At 47.0% G+C, this 21,706-nt stretch overlaps 2 protein-coding genes across 2 annotated transcripts in view; one reads left to right on the top strand and one right to left on the bottom strand.

Annotated features, from left to right (window-relative positions):
- The first annotated feature begins 827 nt into the window (after positions 1 to 827).
- On the top strand, positions 828 to 8,526 carry TCFL5 (transcription factor like 5). The gene is made up of 6 exons (XM_074157106.1): positions 828 to 2,107; positions 2,845 to 3,031; positions 3,931 to 4,090; positions 4,699 to 4,942; positions 5,363 to 5,504; positions 8,041 to 8,526. Exons 1-6 carry the CDS (start codon positions 1,374 to 1,376, stop codon positions 8,062 to 8,064), a joined length of 1,491 nt encoding a protein of 496 aa, XP_074013207.1. The 5' UTR covers positions 828 to 1,373; the 3' UTR covers positions 8,065 to 8,526.
- Positions 8,121 to 21,706, bottom strand: part of COL9A3 (collagen type IX alpha 3 chain) — a 35,206-nt gene continuing 21,620 nt past the window's right edge. The window contains exons 20-32 of the mRNA XM_074157105.1: positions 20,927 to 20,971; positions 20,423 to 20,476; positions 20,056 to 20,109; positions 17,190 to 17,243; positions 16,378 to 16,449; positions 12,841 to 12,876; positions 11,427 to 11,471; positions 11,232 to 11,264; positions 10,693 to 10,839; positions 10,341 to 10,395; positions 9,396 to 9,578; positions 9,062 to 9,139; positions 8,121 to 8,351 (exon numbers count right to left, since the gene is read on the bottom strand). Coding sequence (XP_074013206.1) covers positions 8,176 to 8,351; positions 9,062 to 9,139; positions 9,396 to 9,578; positions 10,341 to 10,395; positions 10,693 to 10,839; positions 11,232 to 11,264; positions 11,427 to 11,471; positions 12,841 to 12,876; positions 16,378 to 16,449; positions 17,190 to 17,243; positions 20,056 to 20,109; positions 20,423 to 20,476; positions 20,927 to 20,971 — 1,032 coding nt within the window. The 3' untranslated portion in view covers positions 8,121 to 8,175. The remainder of the gene's footprint in view (positions 8,352 to 9,061; positions 9,140 to 9,395; positions 9,579 to 10,340; positions 10,396 to 10,692; positions 10,840 to 11,231; positions 11,265 to 11,426; positions 11,472 to 12,840; positions 12,877 to 16,377; positions 16,450 to 17,189; positions 17,244 to 20,055; positions 20,110 to 20,422; positions 20,477 to 20,926; positions 20,972 to 21,706) is intronic.

The following is a 21,706-nucleotide window of genomic DNA, read 5'->3' as shown; positions in this document are numbered from 1 at the left end:
AAAGTATGCAAAAAGTAAGTGTGTTTGTTTAGGTTTACTTGATAGACATTTCTGTAAATTGTATTTTATATGGCAAAATATATCACTGTACATTAAAATATGGGACTTCACAGGTTTTTGTTACTGTAAGTAGAATAAACATCTACAGAGAACTGTTGTCCATTTCTTAAATCTGTATTTGTATATTATTTTCTAAATATTGACACTTTCCCAAGAAGCCACGGCAGCCACCCCAAGGGCCCGATGGCCCAGGTTTCGCTTCCCCGGGGGTTAATGAAATAAGATGTTTTGCGGGACATCACTACCTATTGGTGCTTAACTGTAGGCATTCTAAAAATCACATGAAAACCCTGCGTGTGATTTTTCTCTCAGTTTTAAAACATTTCTCTTATTTATTCGGGGCAGGTAACGTGGAGGGCCGGAGGTGGCGACTTTCGGGAGCCTTCTCTCTCCCCTCTGGGCATTCCCCTGCTCCGGACGTTCCCTAACGGACCGGGCTCCACCGCTCCCGCCTCTCCGGTGTTCTCCAGCCCCAATTGGACAAAGCAGGCCGGGAAGGAGGGCTGGCTACCGGGCTACCACCCCGTGGCGAGCGAGGCCTTGCGAGGTTCCAAGCCACGGCTCCCCCTGAGGCGGGGGGGGGGGGGGGGCGCCCTGATGAACGGGGCAGGGCCTGAGGGGGTGTGGGCGTGGCCTGAGGGAACCGTGGGCGTGGCCTGAAGGGCGGGGCGGGGAGCGCAGGCGCGCGGCGGGCGGCGGTTGCGCGCGGCGGTTGGGGGCGGCGCGCGGGCGGCGGGTCGGTGTGGGGGGTTTTGGCCGCTGCCCGCGGCCGTCGGGTGGGTTGAGGCGGGCGGCGGGGTCCCCTCCCTCCTCCGCCTTCCCTCCGGAGTCTCCCCGCCGCTGCCCAGGCCGTCTTCCGCCCTCCGGACGTTGCGGGGGGAGGGTGGGGGTGACGAGGGAGGTGCTCCCCCCCGGCTCCAGTCAGGCGAGGCCTGTCCCTCCGCGCCCCCCGGGCCGCCTTGGGGCCGGCAGGGGCCCCTCTGAGGGAGCCGGAGGCAGCAGAGTGCCCGGAGCCGCCCTCCCCGGGCCCGGTCTGCGCCGGTGGAGCCCGTTTGTCGTGAGCAGCCGTGTCGGTGGGAGGAAGGGCGGGCTTCCCCGGGCCTGGGTGGGGGGGACACACGGTCAGACTGTCCGGTACAGGAGCTCCTTCCTTCCTTTGCTACTTCACGGTGCTACAGAATCGATATTAAGTGCGGTTTTTGGTTTTTTTTGCCCTTTTTTTTTTTTTTTCATGGGTAGTACTGATAATTCTCGCAGGTTTTGTGGTTTACTGTTGAAAGAGACGTTGGGAACTGATTAGGTTTACTGTAGTCATGTCAGGATCAGCCCCAGAGGAGCCTCAGACCTCCATCCCTCAAAGCACAGCTAGCGTTCCTGATCCCGCTCCGGTGGCTGGTGGACCTGGAAGCTCAAGTGACGTTTCCTTTGGTGAGCAAAATCTTAGCTTCACCACCACAGACGTCAGCCTGGTGGAGATGATGGAAATTGAATATACCCAGCTGCAGCACATACTTTACTCGCATGCGGAGGCACAAGCTAGTGAAGGTGAAGTGGAAGCTAGGCTCAATTCTTTCTCCTCGCCTGGTAACTCTGCAGACCCCCCTCTGCACCAGACCTCACTGAACAGCAGTCAGGAGGGGTGTTCATCAAACAGCTCTGGGAACCAGTCGGTTTACCCAGTTCCCTGTCAGTCGGGGTTAACTTCTGACAGCAGTTTGCTGAGTTCAAACCCGCGTTTGGGCTATGCTGACTTTCAGGAGCTCAGGATGATGTTACTGAGCGAGTCTAACCTCCCTTTGAGCCGAACAGATAAAACGTCTAACGGTAGCTCTGTAGAAGTCCCAGGATACAGTTTAGTAAAAGTTAAACGTGATGAAAATTTTGATGGGGCGAATAAAGAAAACATACTTGTTGAAAATTCGGCACTGGCACCAGAGCCTAGATCTAAATCTGCAGTCAGAGTTCGGTTGGAAGACAGATTCAACAGCATCCAGACAGAAAACCCCAGATGTCAAGAACCCCAAGAATCTGGAGTAACTCTTAACAAGTGTGTTGCAATTAATTTTAGCTTATGTTATTAAACTATGTATCATCATATAGTTCAAAACTGATTTTCTACCTGAAACCTAAGAAAGATACTTTTTTTTTAATATATGGGAATGATCGATTGGGCTTTTTTAAATTGTGCCAGTCAAACGTGGCTGCGACTCCACTGGCTCAGATGAGGCCCCTCTCTATAATTGCACAAATGGTACAGAATGTAGTTCCAAAATTAATAATGACTTCATTCTTGATAACAACATGTAATGTAAGTAAAGGCGAGAGAAGAACATTACCTAATTTTAACATGCAACTCGCTAAAAGCAAAGTAAATTTGTTGATTTTAATAAAATATTAAGAGCAATTGATGAGTGTTACAGTATGGAGGCCTGACTGTGGGGAAATTTTGAGCAAAAATAGTGGTTTACAATCTGGCCCTGTAACTGTATTAGTGTGCTGATAAAACAGTTTATTGAGGCATAGAGCTGAATTGTTACTGCACAGAATAAAATACCTTCTCAGCTGATTATTTTAATTTTTTTTGTCCCTGAAGTAGGCAATATGGCAATAATAATGATTTCTGTTTAATGAAAGTAAATGACAGTGGTTTCTTGCTGATAGTTACTAGAAGTATGTGTAGCTGTAAATTTTTCCGCCCTCATTTTCAAGTAGTCAGTCTGGTATGTTTTTCTGTCTTGTTTTTTTTTTGTGTTTTTTTGGTTTTGTTTTTTTTTTTTTTTGAAGTTTAGTAACGTTGATTCGCCAGCCCTCAGAACTGATCGGTGTTCCTCTTCATCAGCAAGAGAACAAGTGTGTGGCATTAGGGAAAAATAAGACTGCGCCCGCCGCACCTTCTTTACAGTTCACCTACCCGTTATTTACCATGAACGCCTGCTCTGCTGCGGGAAGTGCTAACCCTGCACAAGCACAGGTGGGTGTCGTGCTCACCACTGCTTGTGCTCTGCTCATTTCAAATGGTAATGGTGGTAACCTCTTAGGTGTAATATAATTCAAAGGTTTGTGCTCAAAAGGGGTGATCAGAATTATCTGTAATGCAGTTTATTTATTCTTACGTTAATCTTTAAGACCATCAAAAGTAATTTGCCACAGAAACCAATTGTGTGGCAGTTACGTTATTTGTAATAACATCCATCCGGGTAATGACCAATAGGCCATTAGATTTCTTACTGGAAGGACTTTTTGTCTTGAGTTTATCAGTGTATCTGCTTCATCCATTCAAGACAAGAATAGGGACAAGAGGAAATGGCCTCAAGTTGCGCTGGGGGAGGTTCAGATTGGATACTAGGAAAAATGTTTACACTGAAAGGGTTATGAAGCCTTGGAATGGGCTGCCCAGGGAAGAGGTTGAGGCACCATCCCTGGAGGGATTTAAAAGCCGGGTTGACATAGTGCTTAGAGACATGGTTTAGTGATGTTTTTTTATCAGTTAGTTAGGTTGATGGTTGGACTAGATGATCTTAAAGGTCCCTTCCAACCCTGACAATTCTATGATTCTGTGACAAGGAGACACTTAGTACCTTTTTCTTTGGTTCCTTTTTTTTCTAATTAATTTTGATTAAAGCTTTTTTTTTTTCCCTCACCAACTCACAGTAACCTCTGAGGCAAGGCACTCAGAAATGTCAGAGGTATCCCCAAAAAATACAGCAGTCTGTTAAAATCCTATGGAGGTCGTCTGCAGAAGTAATTGAGATTTATTCTGATACAACACATTGAATCATGGGGCTAAAACTTAAGTTAACAGGAAGATATCAAAATAGTCTCTTTTTTATGTATATAGTCCTCTAAGTATTTCTGGTTTGGTTTTCACAGGCCTCGGGAACATCTTGCACTATTTTGGAAGCTGCCAAACATCAAGACCTTGGGATACCAAAGACATTCTCGTTCTGCTATCAGGAAATTGAGTCCACAAAACAGACAGTAGGTGCTATGAATAAAGCGTTGCCTGAGGAAGTTTGGATTAAAGTTGGAGGTAAACCATTTATCTTCTTTTCACTTCGCTTTCTCTTGGCCTTCAAATCTACATTTTTTCTGAATTTTTGTGGTTTTTTTTACAAATGAATATGATTCTAGTGAATCATATGAGGTGTGGGTTTTATTATCTGAGATGTGCTTAGGGAGCATGGGAGTAGATTTCTCCAAAAGCATTCAACACCTATAATTTTAGCTGTACTTTAGAAGTTCTTTAGCTTGAAATGAGAAGACGCAAGGTTGCTAAGTACCTTGGAAAAATTCAGGGATAGAGCAAGCAACTGGTTTCTTTCTACACTTTTGACCCCAAAGTTGATAAAGCAGATCCAGTCAGGAACATCTAAAGTCCTGCCTCAAACGCTTCTCAAAGGCAGGCACGGTCTCGTTGGGTTCTCTGAGAAAATAGAAGCCGGGTGGGTTTTGAAACAGCCAGCAGTGCCTTTGGGCTTCCAAAGGACATGCAGTGCTGTAAGAGTTCATCTAGGCTGGCGATAAACCTTCAAAGGTTATTCCACATTAAAAAAAAATATTTTCCATGATCTTAATTTTCAGTGATTAGTGGGAGGATTATAAATAGGTTCTTCTTTTCCTCTTTGTTTTTCCAAGAAGATGCCATATGCAAGCAAGCGATAAACAGAAGAAGTTGCAGCCGAATCAGCCCGTCGGATACAAACGTAGATCGCAAACCTCTGAGTGAAATTCAGAATATGCGTGACGATAACCAGAGTGCTGCCTCTGCCCAGGGCCCCTGGCAGCCCGCCCAGGCACATTCCAGTCTGCAGGTGCAGAGTGGGACACAGGACGGGATCGCTCAGCGAAGGGAGAGACATAACCGCATGGAGAGAGACAGAAGGTAAGTTCCACGAGGAGTGGCGAGGCAGGAGTTCTTGAAGCCTAAAATACGGATACTGTAACACTGCTGTCATTATCCAGAGTAAAATGTAAATTTGACATACTTTGTTTTAGGTAAAACAAGAAAAAGCAATGCAGGTGGTGAGGGGTTGGTGTTTGTTAGAGTAAAAAAAAAATACGTATGTTTCAGTCTTTGGTTTTGTTACTTTGTAAACAAACAAAAAGAGATATTTCAAACCATTTAACCAATTCTATAAAGGTAACTTGCATATAACGTGACTAATACGCAAACACAAAGCTTGTAGCAAACAAAACAACGTCCCCAAAGTTCATGGCTTGTAGCGCAGGTGAGTAGTCTTTCATTTTACTTTTTTCCTCCTTTTTGGCGGGTGGGTTGATCACGTTTCCTGTCTCCCCGTAGGCGCAGGATCCGGATTTGCTGTGATGAACTCAATCTCCTGGTCCCCTTCTGCACTGTCGATACCGATAAAGCAACAACTTTACAGTGGACAACTTCGTTTCTGAAGTACATTCAGGAAAGGCATGGTGACTCTCTGAAAAAGGTTTTAAATCTAATTTCATTTTTGTTCTTGATAAAGATATGGAATGTTTTAATGTATATGGAACGCTTCTGCTTGATGCTGTTTGTGAAGGACCTCTATATCATTGAAAATTCCTTTTAAATTTGGGTTTGTTTTTTTTTAATAGCTGTCCTCACAACAGTTTCACAGTAGTGTGAAATCATAGGCCGTCCTCAGTCAGGGTTTTCCAATCAGATATTGAAATTCATATTATTTTTTTTTTTTTAAAGTTAGCCCAGTTCCTGAGCATGATACTATCAGGGCAGCAATGTAGAATTGAGATCCTCTTCAGTCATTCCTCCCCAGCCTCCCCTCCTTAATTTTCTCGAGCTGGTAATTAAGTGATGGGACTCACAGCTACATGCCCACACGATCTCAAAGCGGGTGAGAGCCGTAAAGGCTCATATTGCCCATGATCAGCTTCCAGCACCGCACCAGTAGCTCCAGCCCCAGAGTAAGCCTGGCTCTATTAAGTATCTTAAGGGAGTAGCTGGAGTAAGTATAGATACTGCTACGGCTCCTCAGCACTTCTACTAAAGGCATATTATTTTTTTTCCAAAACACTAGTGAAACAAACAGCTTAGGTCTCAAGTAAATACCTACATTAAACATAATTGTTCTTTATTTTTTTTGTATTTTGATTTTTTTAGGAATTTGAGACTCTGTTCTGTGGTAAAACAGGCAGGAGGCTAAAAATAGCAAGATCAGACTCATTTGTAACGTGCCCAGTGCAGGAAAACACGCATGGCTATGGAGACCAAGTAGCCTGAACTGACCGCCTTGAGTTGCATGACAAGTGTGGCTGGCTAACAGTGGCCCAAACTGTATTTTATTCTCTCCGTTTACATCCTGAATATGAATTGCAAACCGTAACTTGTAAAAAATATATAAATAGAGCTTTAAAGCGGAATTATTCAAAATGGAAACGAAAGTTAGCTACCAGCAATAGTGATCAGTGCTCTGTTAAAGGGGCTTTGGGACCAGAAGCTACAAGAAAATGTCACGACAGCTAAGTATTTTTCCCCTTTAGTTACCAAAACCTACGTTCTTTTTCTGTTTCTGGTTCTGCTTTGGGGTTTTTTGGTTGTGTTGTGGTTGTGGTGTTTTTTTTTAAAGGTGCCACAGTACAGTTAGGTAGAGTTGTAGAACATCAGTCTGTCCTGTTATTTTAATGACTAGATGCAAATGTACTCTTCAAGTGTAAAAAGAAATTGGCTACAACCTTATAATGGCCATTTTTTTTCCATTAAAAATGTCAAGGCTGTATTGGTTAATTGGGTCAGTGCATGGTTTCTAAACTGTGCTGATACTATGAAGTCCATATTTACCGTACATGTTTTAATATACTCAGTCCCAAAGAGTAAACCAATGGTGTTAGCATATTTTTTTTTAAATACAGTCCTGTTTTTAATGTCTATCACACAACTTATGTGTGGTTCTTATGTTGTTAATTTAGTCCAAGAGTGGTATATTGTAAACAGTAGATTATTTAAATGCAGAAACTATTTTCATATTTTAAGATTAATATGACTCCTCTGTTCATAAGTTTTAGCATATAGGGCAGAAATAGAATAGCGTGTGAGCTGAGAGTGGTTTTATTAATTTTTTAAGATAGATGATGCTGGCAGGTTTTAAAGTCCAAAAAGGTCTCCCAAAATAATCTTGTTTTAAATCACGGATATGGACGATTTTGCTGCAATTTATTTCCAAACAATCCTAGTAAAGCCAGTTCTGGAAAACGCCATTCAGCTGAGTTAATTTGCTGTGTATAATGACACTTACACCATCACAAAGAAAAGGTTAAAAAAAAAAAATCTCCTTTTATTTTTACAACAGTTCGTACAGGTGGTTTTGGCTGGACTTCAGAAGAGCATCCTCTCTTATTTGGGGTTGCAGCCACAATTACTGTGCAAATAGCTTAAGTAGAGGTCGTGAAAATGCTGTTACTTAATGTCTTTTATTATCATATGGAAATAGACAAAAATCCTCCCCTGTAAATTAAAATATATATATTACACCCTTTGCAGAATTTGATTGCAAGAGGATTACTGTTTACTAGTCTTGGCAAATATTTGAGGTGTCATCTGACAATTGATAATTGACAGCATACACATATCTGTGCTCTTTACTTAGGCCAGAATCTTAAGATATTTTAATATGGGCTATTTAAATGCTGATTTCCACTGATGGGAGTAGCAGTGAGGTGCCCGAATCCCTGACTACCCTGTGTCTCAGCACACAGACCAAGGGATTCATCCCACAAGGCTCAAACATTTATGCAGAAAATTCAGGATCTTAAGTAGAGTTGGGGGGGGATGATGGAAAAAGGAACACTGCTTCCTCTTGCAGGTCTCATGAACAAAGGGAGAAAGGGAAGGTGAGGTGGTTTAGCAGTAAAAATTCTGGGAAATAACTGGGGGGGGAAGGGGGCAGGGGGAGGGGAGCGGGGGGAGGGAGAAAATACTCATAAAGCATCTTGTAATTAAAGTTTTCAAATTTGATGCTTTCTTTTTCATAGAACTGTGTCAAAGTCTCCACTTAATACAATAGAAGGAACATCTGTCCATTTAGCACTAGGAGGATTCTGTCTGGTTTCTTACAATGCACTGTTTATTTAAATACTCAGTCACTTCTCCACTTCTTGTATGTTGTCTTATGATTTTTTGGAAGTCGATGCTCCAACAGCTCCCATACAAGCCGAGGTGTCGCATATTCCTGGAGTTCCCTGAGCCCCGATAGCACCAGGAGTCCCGGGATCCCCTGGAAGACCGGGTTCGCCCTGAGCACCGTCCCGACCGTTTTTAGTAATTCCAGGTACACCGGGTGGTCCTAAACAAGAAGGGGAGAAAGATTACAGAAATTATTTCCTTCCCTTTTGTTTTTTTTTTTTTAATGTATATATGTATTACTTTTCGATTTATTTAAAATACTTTGTGTGTCTGTACATCAGAATTGTTATGGCCTGTTGAGTACAAGGTGTTGAATAAATTTAGCCTGAAGCTGGAGTACGTGAGTTGGATTTTTTTTTTTTTAGTACCTTTGGTTTTACTGGAATGACCTGGGTGTAGTTGAAGGCAGATGTTTAGTGTTTGACTTCCGCTGACCAGTGTAGAACTGGTTTTATGAAATTATACAGATGCAACTTAATCATTGTGCGGATGTAATTGCAATTAGAAAAGCCGGTTTAGTAGGTGAGCAAAATAAATAATATTCTTCCGAGTTTCTAATACGTACTTGTCAATTTGCATCAATTAATCTTTGAATCCTCCGATGAAGGATTCATGATTTAGGACCTGGGATTGTAGCCAGGTACAGAGCAGTACCAGCTCTACACTCTCATTGCACTGGGAGGTGCAGGGTTGTTTCTGGTAAAATGAAATATTGTCCCCCGTTTCTCTTGTTTCACCCGTAGACACGAGCTGAGGTTTGGGGGCCACAGCTGGTGGTCCAGGCTGGAGCTTTCAAGCTTCCTCTGTAAGGGCTCTCCCTCTTAAGCCTTTACTTTATCATGGTTTATTCAGTCACATGCACAGCCTTACCTTGAAGTCCTTGGTCGCCGTCAGGCCCATCAATACCTTGACCAACAGGTCCTTTATCTCCCTTTTCGCCAGTGTCACCTTAATCAAAAATAGACAGTTTCAGCAGGGAGTTGTGTACCACAGCCGGGTCCAAAGAAGGGGAGAGACAAGAGGAACTCGGAGTCCTCAGGACGTCCTTAGGTAGGATCTTTGCTTACGCTGCACCCTAAAGACTCAAACCCACCCTCTAGAACCACATCAGCTGCCCAGGGCCTGACCTTTCTTCCGGAAATTGGTACAAGTTTGCAATTTATCTCATGGGCAAAAAGGGAGAAGCAGGTTGGTTTGGACTTACCTCTGGGCCCAGGGTCACCAAGTTCTCCCGTCGGCCCTCTGTATCCGGGGGGACCGCGAGGACCGGGATGACCAACGCTTCCCACAGCGCCGGGAGGACCTGGGGGACCAGCTGGGCCAGGACGACCCGTCATTCCAGGAGCCAAGGGCTTTCTCAGGTTGGCAGCTAACTGGGCGATTTGGTCTGAAAGGAACAATTAAAAAACGGCATGTTTGACATTTTCACTCTTTTCTTGGCTGTTTGTCCTCTGCCACTGAGTGTCCTCAACTGAGGGAGGACCTGGGAACTGCAGGGCAGGCCCTGCCACCCCTACACCCTCACCGCCTCTGGCAGAAGGAACCGGAACATCGGCTCTGTCCTTTCAGCAATTTTTTTTTATTATTTTTATTTCTACATCTCCAGAGAGGAAGATTTTGGTCAGAAACCTGCCGGTTTCCAAGCCATTGATACCTCCCGTTTCCTAAACCACTTTAAAAGATGTCAAGTATTCTAGAAAATGATACTTAAGATGATAACTAAAACGAGTTTTCTGAACCAATATTTCAGAGCTTAACTGCGTCCCAAACAATGACCATAGATGCAGAACGGTAAGTTTTGAGAGAAGGGGGGCTCTTTGGGAGCCGGGGGGGCTGAGGGAGGAGCTGGAGTTCAGAACGACCCGGCTGTGGGCAGACAAGTGTGTGGGAAGCTTCTTTCAAGGCTGGTTTTGGCACACGTTGAATAGCACCAGGATGAATCATTCAAAAATACTAATTTTGGAAAAATGAAGGACATCCCAGACGACAAGGTGACCTCTGGAATAATTTCCTTACGTTAAAGGTCAACGTATCTTTTCTTATTAAGATAGAAAAATTAACAAATCTCAGGAGCCATCTCATGTTCAAGGATCTCCTCATCTCCTGCTAAATACGGCAAATAAAGTCCGTTTCTCCCGGTAACACTCACCGTTTATCATTTCCCCACAGAGTTCTCGAATACGTTGCTCACTGGCTTCTTTGCCCTGCAATGAACAGAAGGATCTGTCCTTACACAAACCACGTTATGGATAACCGGCCCCGACAGAACCTCCGGGAGGGGAAACTCCTTCCCAGCAGCTCGGTGGGAAGCGCAGGATCCCGTGGGAAGAGCGGTGGGTTTTTCCCCTTTCCAAAAGGTGACGGCTTCAATTTAGCGGCTCCGTCACATTAATGGCAGAGATTCCTTTTAATGGTCAGATATTTCATCTGGGGCTTCTCTGGCCTTTCCTTATTGACTTCAGGGACTCCCCGACTGCGCCCCACAAGCGGGTGATACTTACAGGAGGCCCCGGTTTCCCCGTGACGCCGGGAACGCCCTGCTCCCCCTGATGGCCCATGGGTCCTGGGTGTCCCGGGATCCCCGGTACTCCAGCTGTCCCGTTAGGTCCTTGGACACCTTTCGGACCAAGTTCTCCTCTTTTTCCTGGCTGCGGTGAAGAAAGAATAAAAAACCCCAACCACTTAAAACAGAAAACACGGTCCATTCTTTTCTCTTGGGCATTAGTTAAGCCTTTCTTTGGGTTTCCTTAACTGATCTGGCTGATCACGAACGTTTCTTACATTGTAGGGGTGACTTTATAAATACAGGTCGTGACAAGAGGAGTCCCTGCTGCAGCAAAACAATCGAGCACATTCGAATGTTTTGAATGCCCCAAGAAAATTGTCATTATCATGGCTTTTATAGCATGGCCACGAAGAAAATGTGCTTCTAGGAAGCAACGCCAGAACGTAGTTTATGGAGATCCATCACCAAAAGATGTGATAAGCACGTTTACTCCCAAACCCTTCCGGGCACGAGCCCGCGGTGTCTGACACGTACCTCTCCTTTTTGCCCGGGGGGACCAAAGGGACCCTGTTAAAAAGAAAAGGGAAATAGGAAAGAATGATCCATTCAGAAAAATGCGCATCTGATGTCCAGTCTCCCAGGCTCCGGGAAGCCGCGGTGACACGAACACGGCATCTAGACCCATCTATCATCTGAGGAATCAGCTCCACTGAATCCGAGGACACCTACCAGTTCTCCTTTGTCACCCGGGAGGCCATCTGCTCCAGCAATGCCCTGGAGGTGAGATACCAGAATTAACACTGCACAAAGATTATTGACAGCAAGGCTCACTCTGAGACATGGGTAACCTCAGCTCCTGCAGGAGATGGGGACACTTGGCACTTATACAGCTGCTCCAGCAAGAGGAAGTTCTCTCCTCCCAAAGCTGAACTCTACAGCAGCCTGTTCCCCTGGTGACAGTGGTGCTCGTGGTGGAAAGCAGTTTGCACGAGGACTAGGTGTCCTTTGCACAAGCTGGTGCTGGGATGAAAGACTGAATTCACACAGGTGACAGCCCCCACGGGGTGGCCAGGAAAGACACCCCCAGGCTGGCGTTGGCATTTCTCTCATGGGGAATCTAAATTTCAGGTTCCCCAGCTCTGGGTCTCACAGAGAACGTGAGTTTGCAATGACAGCTAAAGGTTCAGTGTCCCATCTAACGGTGTCCCCTAGGCTTCCTCAGTGGAAAGAGTCACCTCCAGAATGGCTTCATCCCACCCTTAAACAGAAGGGATCCATCACCTGGTGAGGACCATCCCTCTCTGGGGACGTAAGGGCAGCTGAAGCTCTGGTGGCATTACTTTTACCAGCCGTGACAAGGAGCATCAATTAAGCCAACAGCATCGCTGGGGACACCCTGGTCACACGGGCAGCGCTTCCCGCCCCAAAGGCTCTGCTGCAGAGCCGGCTTAATTACACAGCAATTAGAGCAGATAACGAACTTTGTTACGGTAACTTCTTCTCTACAGCCAAAGAGTCATTTCAAGAGAAATGCAGGTGAGGTCGGTCTTTCCCTTAGCAACAAAACAGGGACCGCGCAGACACCGATGCTGGTAAGTAAAACAAGAAACATTTGCTGGAAAAACGTGTGTTTTCTGCAAAAACACAGTCACGCATTAAGGTAAGTCACAGATTTGATGAAAACCGGCTCAAAAGCTGACCACTGAGATTAATCCAACCCTGGAAGTGAAGCAGCAGGAAGTACAAGATGAGATGGGTCCATTGGTCTGCCGGGCTTTGGGGCGAGGACAAACCCTCTCCATCGGGCCCCTGATGCTCAGCGAAAAGCTGCGCTTCCGAACTCCACGTGGGAGGAACGTGATGCCAGGGGCTCACGCACGGCACGCCCTCGTGGGGACAGAATAAACAGCCGGTCTCGGGCACCCGTGTCAGCATTTTCCTACGTCTCCATTAGACCCGACCCCGTCCCTGTCACCACCGCAGGGAAAACGGCAGCAAAGAGGGTTTTGGTGGCGCCTGGCCCAGATATTTGAGGGAAGGGAGACGCTCTGCTGTCAAAGGCTGCACCTCGGGCACGGTTTAAGTGTCTCTGGGGACTATGGCAGGGACGAGTTATCCCAAGAGAAAGAGCAGCTTCACTTACCTGGTTACCCTTGGGACCAGGAGCACCAACAGGACCCTGAGAATAAGTAAAAGAAAGAAGGCAAGTGAGCTCAAACTGTTATTTTCCTGTGAATTCCTGCTGCGGTCAGACATTCCCTCCCTCAGAGAGGGCTTGGGAATGAGTCTCCCAACTGCCAAGAAGGAGGGACTAAATCCTATTCATGCTCCTTTAAAACAAGAAGAGATTTTAAGCATCCTTTTAAGCCAGTTGTGTGCTGTAGGACAGTTGCTCAGGCCTCTTGCCTGCAGCATGAAGCAGCTGCAGCTCCCAGACCAGGCAGGACCTCCCAGCTCAGGCCTGGTGGTCTTCTGCCCACCACGTCCTCCTCCAACCACACCAGAGAGACCTCCTTGAGATGGTCAACGCGCCGCTCCCCACCTGCCTGACACAGGTTACCTGCACTGGCCTTTTTCACACCATCCTCCTCAATCTCCTGAATAAAACTACAATGAATTATGTGCTTTAAATCCTGCTCTTCAAAACCTGTTTCATCTTTCTCATCCGTCCCGGGGGATGGATCTCTTTTATTTCTGCCCCTCTGCTTTTCATTATTGTCATCGCGCTGTCATGACCGAAACAGCAATTTAACAAATTCACAAATTAAAGGACGGGGTCCAGGATGAGACCGGTGGGCAATTGATCTCTGCCTTTCCCACCTGAAGGTGTGAGGAGGAGATTGAATTTACTTACGGTATAAAAACGGAACGAGAACATTTATTGCCCCAACGGCAAAAAGGCAGGATGGTTTTTCAAGGCTTTATCAGCCTCTCAGTTTTCCTGGGGATTTAGAGTTCGGTGCTCCTGACTTCGAGATTCACAGAACAACGCGGCCACAGGAACGAAACACATTTAGATGATGAAGTGATTATCACCCTCGGGATAATTCAGGCACCTTGAAAAATCCTTCCAACTTTAACTCTAGCTACTCCTATTCACTGAGAGGACACGAGACGTTTTCAGCCCAACTCTGTGACGGTGGATCCCTTTAGCAGAGCCAACGAGGAGCTCAGGAGAAACCCCAGGATCTTTTCTCTACTGCAAAATCCACATGGGAAAATTCAGTGATTTTACCCTTCAGTCGGGATTTCTACAGCACATTCATCAATCTGGCATCTGCAAACTGACCTTTTTTTAATAACTGGATCTGCAGAACAGAATCTCCGAGGAGGACAAACACATCCAACAAGGGCATGTCATTTTGCTCAAGTCAAGCACTGAATAAGTTTTTTAAAAAAAAAGGGGTGGATTTCTATTAAAGAAAAAAATAACTCTTGGCAAAACAGACCATGGAATGTAGAATTGCAAGAATTGCTGTGGCTATTTATAACTCCCGTTTTACGTTTGCCGATGGCAAAGGCGATACGTTCTTTTCTGAACATTATCACCCAGATTCATACCTCCAGCTTCCCAGAGTCCGAAGGTCCCATGAAAGTTTACGGAGTAAAACCCGGCTCAGTCACCAAAGACACGTGTCCCGCAAGGAACAATCCCTTCATGAAAAGCTCAGCCCGAAAGATTTGGATTCAAACCGGTGTAATTCACGGCAGTAATAATTCCTAGCAGCAGGAACAAGCCACAGGACTTTGGGACCACCAGCTCCACGGCCACCGGCCACCCTCACAACTGACATTTCTGCCCAGCATCCGCTGATGCCAGAGAGAGACCCTGCCCCAGGGCGGCTGCCAGCACCCCGAGTCCCCAGGAATTCGATCCTAATAAAAATCCTTAGGAAAAATATTCGGCAATAACAGTCAAATCCTTCCCCTCCCCAGTGTCCCGCTCCAACAAGATGGTTTCTGTGTCGCCTCAATGCTATTTTAGATCTTACGGTCAAACGCATTAAACCTCTTGTATTTTTCATGCAAGAAAAGACATTTGCTGCTACGCCGGTTTATATTCCTGGCCACAGTCAGTCCAAGGACCGTGGAAAAGCATATCAGGACCTGTTAAATCAGGCTTGCAGGAATATATATATATATATATATATATTTTTTTTTTTTTTTTTCCAAAGGGGAAAAAAAAAAGCCAGAGTTGATTTCAGGAGAGCACGGTGGGTTTGCGGCAGCCGGCAGGGTGTAACTGTACTTACCCTGCATCTGCAGCTCTCCTCTTTGAACGCCTGGGGACCAGCAGCCTGGGCTGGCACCAAAGCAAAGCATCGAAAGCAAATCATTAAAAGCTCCTCGTCCACCCCCAGCAGCAGAGGCTGTTTGTTTAAGCTATAGACACAGCCTGGGAGGTTTTAGGGTCTTCCCAGCCCAAATCTCGGGTGGAAATTCGCCGTGCTGATCTCCGGCACAGCCCTCGCTGCTGCCCTCGGGGAGGAGGACTCCGGGCACACGGGGCTGTCACCGACACCGGTGGGACTGGGCGGGCAACTGGACGTTACCCTGAGCACCCATCACGTACGTGGAGGTGGAAAGTCTCCAGCGTTACCCGAACCTGCCACAGCGTGTTTTCCTGGGGGAAAGCTCTCAACCGGCTGGGGTGTTAAGAAATAATCAACAATTACAACTCAGAGTAACTACACTCCACTTCAGAGGCAGAAATAAAACCTAGCTTATATTTTATTTCACTTTAAGCATAACATTTTCCCTCCCTCGGCTCGGAGCAGCTCCCTGGACACCCGGCTGCTCCGTGCAGGGGCCTCTTCCCCTCTAAACATACATTTTTTTCACCGCAACGAAGCCCCGAATGCAGTCAGGACCCTGCAGCTCCACAATAACCCTCCTGTTCTGCGCTTCCAGGCCCACGGTCCCTCCAAGAGACTCTTTTAAACCCGCCTGGAGCCGGCACAGAAGGGCCATTGTGAAACCCCCGCGGTGCCGCTGTCGTTGCTTACACAGGAATTTCACCTTCAGGCTGGAGTGGAGGGAGCCGGCGAACACACGGCTACTGTTCTCCCGCAAGCCCCGAACAAACGTCATTCACTTTACCCCACTGGCTTCTTTTAAATGAGAATTAACTCATTTAAATAAAAAGCCGCATTTATTCTGAGGTGCGGGGCCCGTGTGTGCTGCTGTTCAGAAAGAAAATCACTGAGTAAACTGTAATTTAAAAAAAAAAAAAAAATAGTCCAGAAATCCTAACCAAGCACCTGAATAACAAAAATGCGTGGATCGCCTCTCCTGTGCTCCTGGGGAGCAAAGCTTTGGCGAAATCAGCACACAGAGCAGGAAAAATCCCGAACAATCATCTATTCTGGCTAGAAATGGAGCCCAAAGTCTCTTCTGAACAACTCCTGCCGTCTGAAAATAGCGTGAGCTGCTGAACCGAAATGGAAGCAAGGATGGGAACGGCAGAGACGCGATGCACGAGTCCTGCTGCCTCCCACAGGGTCCGTCTCGGGGACATCGCAGCCGCAGAGGACGGGCTGGGACACCCAAGGAACCCACCTTCTACCCACCCTGCTCGTGCTTGCTGGGGTGACTTCAGCTACCCCGTGTCTGGGGACCCCGTTACGCTCTAATTTCACATCCCCCGAACAGGAATTGGTTACAGATGTCTTCTCCTTACCCTGTCACCTGACTCTCCACGAATTCCAGTTGGACCGGGAAGGCCAGGCTCACCGCTGGCACCTTTGGGACCCTGTTAGGAAAAGGACAAAAGAAGAGCTACAGCTTAAAGTTCCAGGAAACCCTGACTACCTTGGCATCCCCAAAGTTCACCACTCTCCATGACACCTTCAAAAAGGTCATTTGTCTTCGATGTCCTCTCTCCTTTCCCCACCCAGGACCTAGGGACCGCTTGCTGACTGCTGCTACCGCTTGCGTTGGTGGGAAGAGCTCACCGACTTCTGTCCCACCACGTTTCAGCCACCCGGGCAAAGTGCTCCAGGTCTTTTGCTGCAGCTCCTGATCGAGTGATGCTCCCAGAAGGTACCACCCTACACTGGTTTTCAGCCGGTTTCACCGGGGAAACAGCGACGCTGGCTGTGAACACTCCCATGGAGAGGGGAGGACAAAATATGAGACGACTCCCCCATGCAGCAGAAGGAGGAGTTGACTGAAGATGCACAGGCTGGGCGTCCCCAGATCGAGGGGGAATTAAGGTGTCTTTACAGAGGTCAAACCCAAGCCCTTCCTTTGCAAACAAATACTAAATATACGTTGTTCCAGCAGGCAGCTTATCCAGCCTCCTGCTTCTTCTACGGTACTGCGTTGATGAAGGTGTCGATCTGGTTCTGGCCATTTCTTCCCGTCGCTTGTTGCCATCACACACGTGTCTGGCCAGAGCTTTGCAGAACAGTGGCCTGCCAGGACGTGATGCACGTTGAACTACCCCTGGAAAGTAACTGCGCGTTGAATTACCCAGGTCAGAGTACCCACCTGGAAACCTCTGACACCGGGGGCTCCCATGGGGCCTTGAAGACCAAGCGGGCCCTGAAAAAGAGGAAGAAAAGCTTTGGTAAGAAAATTCGGGGCCCAGTAAGTCACTTGGGTGATTAAATTGGCTCCCGTGGCTCAGTGGCATTGCTGATGGACCTGATGAGCCACTGTGAAGTGGTGCTCGGGGTTTATTGAGCTTAATTATTATTATTATTTGTATATATTAATGCTCAGTGACACAGCACACTCACGAGCAGTAAAGATCGGCGACAGCAAAAGGTGGCAGCATGACAGAGCGCAGGCAATGTACGTTAAAGGGGATCGTGATCCCAATATTACACTTTGAATTGATCCAGCTCTGCAAGAAACCACCGTAAAACACGTGCTGTGTGTCCTTGGCCATGGAAAATGGCAGTTGCGCCCACTCGCTTGGACATTCTGTACCAGCGATATAGAAAAAGCACCTTATGCTGTTAGTGCAGGTGCTTTTAAGAGCGCGGCTCATTAGACAGAGCATGATCATTAGAACGTTACCGTCAGGAGTCTCTATTGCTTTCTACTGAGAAAAATCACATGCAATAAAAATCTTGGGTGAAAAGAGCCCTAAGTACTTTAGGCGTCTAAATCCCATCTCTTAAAGCATCTTCTTGAAACAGATGCCTCAGGCAAAGCTCTGTCACCAGGTGGGACCTGGGCTTTGTCTCTGCCGGGTGCACTGTTGAGGGACATGAATTAAGTCCCTCGTCCGCATACACAGGCACGTTAATTAAGTGCCTGCGTCCTCCTGCAGGCAGAGGATGGGCCAGCAGGGACCATCCCACATCCCCCGGGAACCAGCCGTCCCCTGGAGCGCAGGGGTGCATGAGTTAAATGGCAGCTCTCTCCTTTCCTTAAGGATTTCTCCCCTAATTCTACTAATTCCCTAATTTCCCTACAAATTCTCTCTGGGATCTGAGCATCCACAGTGTCCCAAATTTTTTTCTGGTCTTCACAAAGAGGAAATCCTGGTGTGACGTGTGACAATGTGAGATCTAAAGCAGCGGCCCTTATCCCTGCCGGGCTCTCAAGGCTGTCACCTTGCGCAGAGACCAGGCTCTGCCCAGGAGAAGGGTGGAAATGAAGCCAGAGAACTGCCTTCCTGGTTCCATTTCTGCGTCTGCAATTCAGTGAGGAACTCGGAGCTTTTGTATTTATAACTCTCAAAGAAAGTTATGTTAAATTGCACCCAGAGTGACTCCACCGCACCGGCGCCTTTACAAGTGATGGGACCTGATAGAACCTGAGAGTCTCCGAGCGGGAAGAACCCCTTGGTATTCTATAATAAAGAAAGTCAGATTGTTTTGAGCCAAACAGCCTTAACACTAGACAAATCCTGCAACTCTTAGATTAGCCCAGGCTTAACGATATTTCATAGAAATTAGGACTCTTAATAACACAAATCAGAAATAAACACAGGTTCATCTGCCCTCGCGGCCGGGGCAGAGGTTCTGCCCCAATCCCAGCAGCTCGACTGCATTTGGTTATTATCAATAATAATAGGATACCTCTTGTGGGGCCAGCTGTTTGGATGAAAAACCGCAGACATAAACCCAAAGGTTATTAATCTAGTTTATTTCTAAGGCTGATTTCCCTCTCCTTGGAAGCTTAAAGAGCAGCTGCTCATGAACAATAAATCACTGCACTGTTCAATTTCTTGCAAGCGGCACATTCCAGGAATCACCTCAGCCTTGCCGTAGGCTTCGGGATTTCAAAATGAGATTAAGAAAGGGGGGGAAAATAAGAAAAGAAAAAAAGCCCAACAAAACCACCGGAAGGTCAGGTGCAACCGCAACAGCGACACAATGGAAGGTATCCCAGTGGTTTTAGGGGTGTGAACAGAACCAGGTTGTTACCACCCTGGTATCATTGGTTACTATCTCTGCTGTCGAGGGGGGACACAGCGGGCAGCCGGACAGTGATTTTCAGGTCTGCGGTGCCACTCCTGCTGCTTTTCATTTCTCAGGCTCCGAGATGATGCAGGGAACGCAATGAGAGCTGGAATAAGATGCTCCGCTGGGGACCTCAACCGTTCCTAACCCCAAAGCTTCCAAAAGGTTGTTCAGTTCATGGAATAGGAGTGCAAACTGCCGGAGTTGGGGCGGGGGGGGGGGATTATTTCCTGAGGGGTCGCACTGACAAGCTCCCAGCAAGATAAAGCTGCTGCGGTGCTGGGTGGGAGGAGATTCCCCACCTGAAAACCGTTCAGGTGTTGCACCCACCGCACGGTTGTGAACCTCGGGGCGTTTTCAAGCAGTTGGGAAAAGCATGTAACGATGGATAAGAAAACCAGATTCCCAACGGGTCTGAAGCTTTTTAACCCTTTTCAAGCCCCTGTCATTCACCCCGATGATGGGTTTCTCGTTTTGCTGCTTGTACGGCTTCAGGTTTTGCAGTGAAATTCTACTGCTCCAAGGAACGCGACGCAGGAACGGGAGGGATTTCACGTTCCACGTGCTGGTGGCAACGCACGTCGCAGTAACATCAGAGGAGTTTTGCTTCATTAATGACTCAAATTCAGCACAAGCTGAACCTGATTATTACTGCCCAGTCAGGGAACTGCTGACTGTCCCGTCTCTCCCGTCTGACTGTAGCAGCTCCACAACCCCCTTGGACAACTACAGCTTTCTTTGCCAAACTTTGCAAGTGCATGGAGCTGCGAGGGAGAGCAGGACCCGACCCACTCATGGGGCAGTCATTCTTCTGTGGCCAAAACTCCCCAGAGGCAATGCCAAGATAGAACACGGCCTTTTGTTTTATCCAGAGACTGATCCCAGGTACTGAACTCGACTTTGGTATCTATTTGATTTACGAGCACCGTTGTACTTACAGTTGCTCCTCTGGGTCCCGGCAGACCCCTCTCACCAGGAACTCCAACGTCGCCCTGGCAAGAACACCACCGTCAGTCACCAAAGTCATTCAGGAGCCACAAATCCACCCTTCCCAACCCACTGCCAAGCCAGATTCCTGGATCCCAGGCTATTTCAATGCCAAATTCCCTGCCCCACTGCCCCATCCACGAGCCCCGCTTGTGTAGGGCCACTCGGGAATGCTCATCCCCGTGTATCACAGGCACTTATCGTGTTATTAACAGCTTTATTGGCGCAGGGAAGCAGCACACGAGCCCCAGCTTCGCGGCTTGGTTTAAAACACCCTCAGCAAAGCTCACGATAAGCGTAAGTGATGGGGATACGTACAGGGATGCCCGGCTCTCCAGAGGGACCCGCTTCTCCCATCTCTCCAGGGCTGCCCTGCAGGGGAGAAAGCAAATGCTCAGTTAGGGCATAACTTCAGAGAATGAACAGAGGAGGGAGTCAGAACCCGGGTCAGGAAATAAAAACAGCTTTAAACTTTTACAGTTTTAAGACCAAGAAGAGAAAACTCTAAAGAATGGATATTTAAAGAACATTTCACGGACATTTAAAGAGCAGATGAGCTGTACGTCCTGTCCTGGGAGCAGGGAGAGCTGCCAGCCCCAGGTCAGTGCCACTGCAGCCCATCTCTGGCTGCGTGCGACAGGGCTGCTCTTTCGGAGGGATGCTCAGGACACCCCATTTCATTCATTTCCTCATCACCTTGATGCAGGGAGAAGCGTCTTCCTGCAGCACTATCTCATGCATGAGGATTAACAAGAATAATGATGCAGGTGACACGTTTAGTAGCTTCCCCACCAGTACCCACCATTAGAAAGATTCACTTACTGGTTCACCCTTTGAGCCTTTAATACCTGCTCTTCCAGGCAGCCCCTGAAAAAAATAAAACCCAACCCCAATATTAAAGCAATATCTGAAGTGGAGTTATTAGATTTGTTATTCTGGTCTGATTTGACACACAAGGAGCAACGTTTGCTTGAAGCAATGGAGGATTTACATTTCTGCAGCTTCCACCATGAAAATTATGGCTTTAATTCCCCTCTTGTTGGCTGCACTAACAGCTCCATGTACACTAATCCTGGAAAATTAGAGCAAAGGGGGAATATACAAATACAGCAGCAGCATTTTGCACAGCAGAAACCTCTCTCCAGGGGCGTTCAAAATATTCTGTAAGACAGGAAGAAAGGAATACTCTACCTCTATTTAAATAGTTGGAAGACTGGAGAGATGAAACACTTTGCCAACGAACACTCATAAAGCAGGGACAGAGCTCAGGATATTGTTCAAGTACGGTTACTTGTATCCCAGCTCTTACCTTCCTGCATAAGGAATGAGCATCACTGGGATATGAAAGAGAAAATCCCTCTCAAATATAAATTTTAAACAGGGCCAGAGCGGCCAAAAGCCAAGGTATCACTGTATTAGTATTTGATGCTACTCCAGATGTTTTCCGTTCTATCTTGTACACGGCTCCCCCGTTTGTATGGTGGGAAAAGGGCATTTCCTCTTGGCTTAAATGGAGCCCTTTGTGTGACAACACCCAAACCGACCCCCCCTCTTCCCAGGAAGGGTCTCTGTAGACAGGCCAAGCTGCCGTACCCCCTGAAG

This window comes from Numenius arquata, chromosome 12 (genome assembly GCF_964106895.1).
Source record: "Numenius arquata chromosome 12, bNumArq3.hap1.1, whole genome shotgun sequence".
Lineage (NCBI taxonomy): Eukaryota > Metazoa > Chordata > Aves > Charadriiformes > Scolopacidae > Numenius > Numenius arquata.
This window is presented reverse-complemented; position numbering and strand designations above follow the sequence as displayed.